The sequence below is a fragment of the Bidens hawaiensis genome, unplaced genomic scaffold (genome assembly GCF_021521415.1).
Source record: "Bidens hawaiensis isolate Kalapana, Puna unplaced genomic scaffold, B.hawaiensis_p1.1 tig00011073_1, whole genome shotgun sequence".
NCBI lineage: Eukaryota > Viridiplantae > Streptophyta > Magnoliopsida > Asterales > Asteraceae > Bidens > Bidens hawaiensis.
In genome coordinates this window covers 103,833-113,569 of record NW_027491853.1, presented here as the reverse complement: position 1 = coordinate 113,569, position 9,737 = coordinate 103,833, and the positions used below count along the sequence as shown (strand labels likewise).

At 36.4% G+C, this 9,737-nt stretch overlaps 1 protein-coding gene across 1 annotated transcript; it reads right to left on the bottom strand.

The window, feature by feature from the left end:
* Window positions 1-2,262: 2,262 nt before the first annotated feature.
* On the bottom strand, window positions 2,263-3,668 carry LOC143536946 (uncharacterized). Its single transcript, XM_077030822.1, has one exon. It carries the CDS (start codon window positions 3,398-3,400, stop codon window positions 2,462-2,464), a length of 939 nt encoding a protein of 312 aa, XP_076886937.1. The 5' UTR covers window positions 3,401-3,668; the 3' UTR covers window positions 2,263-2,461.
* Between the last annotated feature and the right edge of the window lie 6,069 nt (window positions 3,669-9,737).

Genomic DNA, 9,737 nt, shown 5'->3' with positions numbered 1-9,737 from the left:
GGACTTTCCACTATACCAGTTCAATCCTAATAGTATGGGTTCCAAGTATTAATTTTTATGGGGTCCTTACAAAATTTAATATACCGTCTCTAAGTAATTTTTAAAAAACATCGGTGTCCCGAGACCCCGATCGGACCTATGTGGGTCCGCCCCTGTATACATGCATTAACACATAAAAATGACTTCTTATAACCTAATATGAGTTTGCGTAACTACCACGCCCACACAAAGGGATGGGCGTAATACTAAAATAGTACATTAAGAGTTACAAAGTATTGAACGTACACCTTTACAATCGCTTTACTATGTCAAAGTTGACTTGAGGTTAGACGGCTAAGGGCCTTGCATGGCGCTCGATCTAAATGGCAATCTTGATCAAAACAAGGTTTTTGCTTCAGCTATTAATCAATACTCGACTTATTCAAACCACGTCACTATCAAATAATAATTGAAAAACATTTAAGAAAATGGTCAAGTAAAGTTAGTGGGTTTTATAGGTTAGATATATGATATGCACAACATTTAGTTTAAGCACAAGTGATGTAACTAATATGAGGTCAGAACAAAACCTTGACTACATTTGTTATCACTAGATGCCTCGTAACGTACTATATATGCCTAACACAACATACATTCAAGGTTTGGGTTTGATAGGATATATGCAATTGCATGCTTTGTGGTGCTAACACATCAATTGGGCTAGTCAGGCCAAATGAATAGTACTAGCTATCCATAATATCCGTCGACATGTTTAAGGTAATCAAACTAGTTGTGTGGGTACTTTTGTAATAGTTCTCATTAATTCACACCAAAAGTTCTGTTTTTATGTGCAAGTGTATAAATGATGTCCATACCGAATTTATCAGTGTGATACTAGTTTAGTATGGTCCCGGTACAATATGAATACTGGCACTGGTACTCGTTTCCAAATGTTTATCCCTATCAAGAATAAAATTAAACAAACTAACGTTAAATAGATGTAACAATAATGTACGAGGAATATTTCTAATCAGTAGCTTTTATAGAAAGTAAAACAGAATTTGATAATATTCTTATTATATACGACGACTAAATGTTCGTCTATTTTTTGTGGAGACAAAGGCATGCACTAGTACCATCAAACCATGATAAGACTCAACAATTAAAATCTGATGTTTTAACATATATCTTATTGCACCTGAAATAGCAAAACTACATCGTCAAAAGCACGTACTCAGAAAGTATAGCAAAAGAATTGAGTAGGGTCAAAATTTCTGCATCTCACTAAAATATTTTATTTAATTAGATAAAATAGCATCGATCATTAATAAACTATCATTATAGGGATATTTGTGGATTAAAGTAATATACTAATAGTATATCATGCAAATCATAGTAACAATAGTGAATACAAGAATCTTCTCTTTTCGTCCATCATCCATCCACTAAGCAGAAAAGGCAAATCAACCCTAAAAATATGTTTTGAGTTAACCAAGAAGATATGCTCTCTTATCTATGTGTTTTGCCCACTCCTTTGATTCCTGCAACTATTTTATTATAATCTCCCTCACCAAAGCAGAATATATTTAATTTTTGTTAAATGCATGAAGAAACCAGGTCGATCATGTATATTCTTCAATGCAAGATTTTGTTTTTCTCAAAAAATGTCTGATCTACATACTTTTGACCAATTCTTTGGGTAACCCAATGACAAAAGACAACGTCATACGTCCATGATCATAGATAACGCTGATAGTCCAAGCACATTATCTAATGTTTCGGGGAAAGCTCGTCGCTCGAAAGCCACAATGAGAAAACTAAGTTGAGATAGGATTCGAACTTGATCAGACCTTATGACGTCCAACCCAAATCTTCACTTTAATTTCCTGCAATATCGGTTTAGCTAAAACTCATTCTTAAGATTATATTAATATTATGTAAAACTTATTTTGGAATTGCATCACCTTTTATTAGAACCAAAATAACAAAAACAAATTATTAATTGATGGTACTTTAAAGTTAAAACTACGGTTCGGTTTCACTTATGCCTAGCTTCCAAACTGGCCGTTAACCAAACCGAAACCCAATGGTCTTTCAAAACCGAAATACTAAATAGCTATGAGCTCAAAATCAACCCATACACGCCCCTACCTCTAATCGTGAAAAAACACTTCCGAGGTTATCCTTAGGAAAATAAAGTCAGTCTATGAAGCGGTAAGAGTGTTCATATCACACTAGTAAGAAGCCCAGAAAAACATTGACGCACAGATGGAGTTAAGAGTACAAAGTGAGCCCATAAGTGTGTGATATAACTCAAAACACTCCTTAATTAAGCACACATACATGACATTAAATAAAAATTAACAAACCATATTCATATACCACACCCCAAATCACCACAAATTGAAGTTTACCACAAACCCTAGCTAATTAATTAACCCCTTAACTATGAATAACCAAAAAAAAAATATACGAAACATTCTTAAGGGTATGCACCATTCGCTGCAGCTAGATCCGACCACAGAATGGTTTGGTTCCAGAACCCTATCTCACCACCTGCAAGAACTGGAGCAGAATCCAAGATGGTTGAAGTCGACGTCGAAGACGAAGTGTTGGCCACATTGCTACCCAAGATCAACGGTGTAGTTTGATCATGGTGGTAGTAGTTTGCCGGATATGATGATCTAAGCCGTTGAGTGTTTTGAACTTCATGACCAGTGGTCATGATCATCCCTTGCTGATCATTTTGATTGTTTCTCCACAACGAACCGCATAGTCCTAATGATGATGTTTGAGTTTGACCTAATGGTTCAAACCCTAGGCTCCCCATGTTTGATCCAACATTCATAAAGCCTTGATCTTTCACATGGGATACTGGATTTGATGTGAAATTAGGGTTAGGGTTTTGGGTAGCTCTGAGTAATGAGAGAAGATGAGATGTTTGTGGTGGACCAGACCATAATATTGGGTTGGGACTGAACTCATGTTCAAAACCATTAATGAAACCAGCCCTTCCAAGCTCAGATGAGACCACTGCTTTCAGTTTACCCGTGGCGGAGATCGGTTTTCCTACCGCGGCCGCAATAGTGGTTCCTTTGTTCTTTCTGCATCCGCCTCCAATCGGGACGTTACGTAGAGCTCCTCCTTTGGTCCAGTAACGTCTACAAGTCTTGCAAAAATGGCGCGGCTGAGTGAGGTTGTAGTTGTTGTAGTAGCAAAACTTTGTGTTGGAGGAATCACACCGCGGACATCTTAATTTATGGATGTCGGGTGCGGTCGGGTTGGGGACGGTAGCGGAGTCCGTGGCGGCTGTGGTGGTGGTGGTGATGGTGGTGGAAGAAGAGGGTGATCCGGGAATGGGAGGGTTTTGGTCACGATTTAGAAGTCCAGCAGCACCTCCACCAAAAAGCTCTTGGATCATGTTTAAGGTTGTTGATAATTAATATGAAGATGAATTTAGTTAAAGAAAGAAACAAGAGGTAAGGAAAAAAACAAGAAGAAAGTTGGATTTGTTGTGAGACAGAAAAGAAAAGAAAAGAGGAAACAAGAGTTGCCTTTGTTGTTTGAATGGCTTTTGGCGAAAGAATAGGGAGATCAAGAATGCGAGTGTTGAAGCTTTAATAGAGTGACATCAAAAGAGTGGAGGGATATATGGTATACTGATTGTACTTTCCTAAAGGAAAAAAAAATTATAATAATTTTTCTTTTGGCATTTTTTACTTTTATACATATGTTTTGAAATATAACGTATATATGGTACGTGCTATCACCTGTATGAATCCTGTAAATGTAAATAAACAGCATCATCAACGTACATTTGGTGTTAAGTTATCTATTAAATTGATTATGTATTATTTTCGAATCGAGGATTTTTTAAGTTTCGTGTCCGACTATTTAGTTGTGCGTAATTAGGCTTCTGAGTTATATAAAAGAACACAAATAGGACCTCATGCAAGTAGCAAAAAGCTTAAAGTACACTGATCGAACAAAGAAAAATAATTAACAAACCTATATTTATAAAGGAAAATCTTCAAAATTAAATTAACACCATGATTTCCAATCAACGCTTGCCCTCGTGCTACTATTTTTCAGCCATAGAAATGAGTAGGCCTTCACATCACACACCATCTTACATGTATACTTTTGTTCCTCGATAATCTTCGCGCGGATTCTATCTTCTTTTAATCTCTTCCTTGGATTTACTTTTATAAATCATAGACGGTTCTTGAAAGCCTCCGTTTCGCCGTCATCATCAAAATCAAGTCTTTTTATAATTAAATTTGAGGAAAAACTATAGAATACAATAATTGCTTAACGTACATTAAGTACAAGAATACTGATATTCATGAAATTGATCCATGAAATCACATAACAAGATCTCGAAATCTTCAATACATGTCCAATTAATCACTAGTTCATCGAAATAAACAGTTTTGGATCGTTAATTGATCAATGTTTTACTTTTTTCATGAAAACCGTTTTTATGCGTTCTAGTTTTTTGGCTAAGCGTTTTAGTTCTTGGCTGAGTGTTTTAGTATTTTTGCCTTGAGCGTTTTTGTTTTTGCCGTTAAGCGTGTCGCGTACATATCGTACGTTAAGCAGTTATTGTACAGTAACTTCACCCTAAATTTGAGATCAGTATAATAATAAACAATTGGTATATATAAGTAGGGGTGAGTTAGCGTACGATAATCACTTAACGTACATTAGGTATAGCTAATAATGCCTTGAAATCTTAAAAGAAATAAGTGTCGATCATATTAAAATCCAAAGAATTTTCTACAGATACGATGTTATAGAAATTGTAACATCCCGAAATTTATAAAATAATATTAATTATATTTTTTATTATTAGTGGGAAAGTTTACTCGGGTTAGTGGAGGAATAATAAAATAAGTAGGAGTTATTATGAGCTTGGTTTGCGTTGGGTTAAGTAATATGGGTAATGGACCTGGACTAGAAAAGGAGGAAGATAGACCATGGGCTCAAGCCCATAACCCATAATATATAAACCACAATCACCCATTAATCCCTTCAATTTACACATATACCATAAACCACCCAAAACACACACTTAGCTCTCTCTCATCCTACTTTCTCTCTCTAGCCGAAATAGAAGAAGAAACCGAGCATCAACCCGAGGTAACGATAGTATGATATCGTCGAGATCCAAACCCGTTAGATTTAGTCACGAAACGACGAGCCGACGCCGGTAAACCATTGAAGTCACGAGATTCGGGTGGAATCGGGTATAAACCGAACCTAAGATGAGCTTAGGGATCACCCTAGCTCTGATCTGGATCGAACGGGACGAAAAAAGGTAAAAACGGTGGTGAAACAAACGAGACCTCGCTTTTCCGGCGAGATCCCGTTATTCCGGCAACGACGGCGCCGGAGAATATATGTACGAGTTAAGGGAATGTCAGAGAATGTTTCTGACATTCTCTGACCTAACCCTAATTTGTTAACGGGGAGTTAACGAATTAGAGGTAATTCGTCAGGTGATTCGTTAAAGAAAGCCTAACAAACTAGACTTAGTTCGTTAAGGATAAGATAACGAACTAGCTCCCAATTCGCGTTAATCATTTGTTAAAAGAGATAACGAATCAGAAGATCCAATTCGCTACATGGATTGGTTCGCTATATGGACGAATTCGTCAAGGGTCCAGTTCGTTATAAAGTCCAAATCGTTATAAGGACCAGTTCGTTATGATAAGCCAATTCGTTAAAAAGCCAAGTAACGAACTAGAAGTTTAAAGGAATGACAGAACAGTCCCTGGACTTAGAAAAGAACGAGTTAATTACATAATAGTCCTTGGACTTTGATAATTTATGAAAGATACCTTTAAAGGTTAACGGGTAACGATTAACTAACCGTGTAATGATGTAATAAAGTAAAACCGGCCTAGACGCATAAGATTAATTAAGTAAACGACAAGAAGAGCTAGAGCCGTATTTAATATATGTAACGATTACACAGTTAGTCGCGCACAGCTCAAGAAGGATTAACCATTAGCGGAAGAAGTAACCGAGTTCAGGTAAGTTTCTAGCCCCATTTCCTTGTTATGTTTTCGGGGTTGTGTGCATACTCGATGTGAAGTGTGAATACACCTACCTTAAGTGGTAAGTATATGCTATAGAGGATATACGAGTTATTTATGAATTCTTGCGGTGCGTGAACGATCTTCGGATATTGCACGTATCGTCAAGGAGCATGATTGTTAAGTGGTTATTAGTGTGTATGAATGCTATGATGTGACTTGTTTATTATGTAAATGATGAGCTGATAGGAAGTGTGTTGTAGACAAGTAGAATAAAGTGTGGTAGAAGTGGTAAGGGGTCCACTAAGGGTGTTAGTGGTATAATGATGATTGTACGTGGTAGGGTAAGCCTATGCGTGCCTTTGTATTAAAGTGGCACGATGAGAGTACGTGGGAGGACAACCCTCGACATGCCTTCGTTAACAAGTGGCATAACGTGAGTGTGAGGGAAAGCCTCTATGTGCTTCCGTAAAACAAGTGGCTAAGGCGTAGGTGATAGATAAGTGGTCAAGCGGTAAGGTGAGCAGAATAGACAACGGATTATGTGTCTTCGGACACGTATATAATTGCATATAATGGTTGTATGGTAAGTTGCTTGATTAACTAGAACTCACTCAACGTAGCTGACTTTTAGTATGCACGCATGTGAGTAGACTGAGGAGCAAGCATGAGGATGGCACATGGCATGGATTGAATGGTTGGCATCTGAAGCTGGAAGAGAATGATGATTTAAATATGATGTTGTATATGTATGTTTTAAAGAGAAGACCAAATATTTTGTATCGAATGATTTAAGTTAACGTTTCCGCGAAAGTTTTAATAAACTCTAATTTGTAGAACTGTGTTTAGTAAATCCAACGCTAAAGTGAGGCACCGGGAACGGGGCTTTACAGAAATGCATGATCGAAGTGTGTAATATTATTTTGTGAGTAGATGGTAACAAAGGATAAATGTTTTTTCCTTTTTCATGTAATTCTGATTATTTCCTTAAGACCACTATCTTAATATAATACCTTTTAAGGGTAATAGAGACATCATGCAGGTGCATCATGCAGGTACCACAATCAGCCAAGGTTATTAAACCATTTGTTAGATTTGTTATGGTCTCACGCAAAGGGCATTATAGGTGCCTAGCTCAGCCTTTAACACACTAGCACATCGCACCGTGCTAGTTAAAAGTGGCGCCAAATACAGAGAGCGCCATCCCCTTAACAGCGTGAAACACACATAAAAAGTGGGTCCAACCCACTAATAACTAATCACATCATTTTGGCATTTTTTTATATCTAGTTAAACTTAGTTAACTCATAACACGCTAGTAAAAGATCGGGCTAGTTAAAGTTGCACTGTCTACGTGGCAGTGACGTTGCGCTTTAACTAACTATTTCTGGTTAAACCATAACTGATAGTCTTAGGGTAGTGGGATGAGGGTTGTAGTTACCGATTAGGAAAGAGGAGAAAGAATTTGCAAGTGGAGCCTTAATCTTTACGTACCTAATCATCCATCATTTTTATAATTATGTTTAAAAAGGAAACAAAGAAAATTGGTTTTGTGGTACTTAAGAGAAGTGTTGATAGTGACTCAACCTTTTTAGGGTAATTGATGATATAAATGAAATGACAATGCAAGATTGATAGAATTTAGGGTAGTATAGTTGTCACACTCCGACTTAGGGAGTGAAAGTGTAACCAACATATGGTACCAGATTTGTATATATATCATTGTTACGTTATACAGGAAGTATTTAAACTAAAATATTCATTATATAAACGCCGGAATTTATACACCCGATAGTTTTACAAAATATTTGTTTAATTTAGTACAAAATTATTAGGATTTAATTATAACAAAAATTGAGCCATCAGAGTAAAGCAACTAACTATCATTCGCTTACATGACTTCTATACTTGCTTTACCTTCTAAGCTTGATCACCTGAAAATACTTGTTTAAAATACGATAGATATATGCTGGTGAAACGTTGACTGGCTCAAAATTAATTCAGAAATTTTTTAAAACACAAATATAGTTTTCTGATAACTCAGTAAGATCCTCTTGTTACGACCCTCGATGTGTATTCTACTAATATACACACACTCGTAACTATTCCTTGAGCCCTCATACCGACAAGGATCATACTGAGAATGTCTTATGACATGCCATCTGCCATTTAGTCAAATATACTTGGATTTAAACACATGTTTAATTAGCCTGAGTTTATATTCTCTACCTTGTGATATAACATTTTATAGATTTAACATTCCCATGTAAACGTTTATCAACACTTTAACAAATATATGTCTTAAAATAGTAAAACTTGTTTGATAAAATGTTTAAATGTTTAGCGTATTCACCTTTTTTGTTTTGGTTGATAAGCTTGGTCTAGTAACCTTCGCTTTTCTTATGCTTGACTTATAATAATAGGTTTACATAAATATCTTGATCTCTGTATGATCTACCCGCAGACTTTGCTAACTCATGTTTTATAGTTTCAAACCTTTGATAAAACATTTATCTATTATTATAGTCTCAAAGCTTCGTTTTTAGCAGGATTGGCTTTGCTGTTCAAAAGGGGGTTGCGGCGCAGCTTGTTGCCCGTTTGCCACTTTATTGTAATCGTTTTATAGTAAATTATATAAAACTTCGATTATTTAAAAAAAAAAAAAAATTATTAAAGTTCAAATTATAAAAGGTTTCTTCGTGATGAATAAACATGACTTTTTGTCAAACCTTTGTACAAGAACTGATTGGTGATTAAGGTTTGAATATACCCTAAACTAGGTTCTAGCTAGTTTAACAAAATTCCTATAACATCGTTATACCTTACAAAACTAGTGTAATGAGTTAAACTGGTCGTGCAGAATCTCTACTTCGCTTATAGCTCGAGGGTTCGTCTAACGAAGTCTTGACAACATTTCAGTGCGCGAAACATGGATCAAGATGCATTGAAGGGTTTTGAGAACACCAATTGAGACAGGTACCGGGATTTCGGAATGAGCAGAATGGTCTGCCTATGCCCACTAATTATATATGGTTTCAACCATCTCAGCAGACCGTCAGAATTCTCTATCGATCCGCTGGGCCACCTCAATGATGTGTCATCGAACACACGTCATTCCGTGTCAGACTTCGAAAACATCTAGATGGAAGACCATTGGCAGCACCTTCGTCGGTCCGCTGCAATGTCACATCATCAACACGTGTCATTCCCCGATGATTGGTCATCAACCATGTGTCAACTCAACGTTCAGTGTCTTTATAGCTGCGCGACGGACCGTCGGGCTTTGCCCCAACGATATGTTTCCTTTGCATTTTCCCAGCATACCATCGGCAATTGGATCATGGTCGAACTATCATCAACTTATACGAAAATGCATATTGGACCCTGAGTTTTAACTTTGGTTTAATGACCAAATGACCCTTCTGCTTTCAAAGTTATTAAAATTGACATGAAATTTTCAGGGGTGTTTGGGTTTGCTTATTTAACTCTAAAAGTGCTTATTAATTTATAACTTTTTTCAAAATGAATTTTTAAAAAAGTGTTTGTATAATCTTTTATAGTGTGAAAAGTCAATAAGTTTTTTTATAATGTGTTTGGCTAATTGGCTTAGCTTATTTATGTAAAATGATCAAAAAATACATTCTTTAAAACTTGTTTTAGTTTTAAGTGAGTGACGGTGGGTGGTGATGATCGGAGGGTGGTTGTGGCGATGAAGGG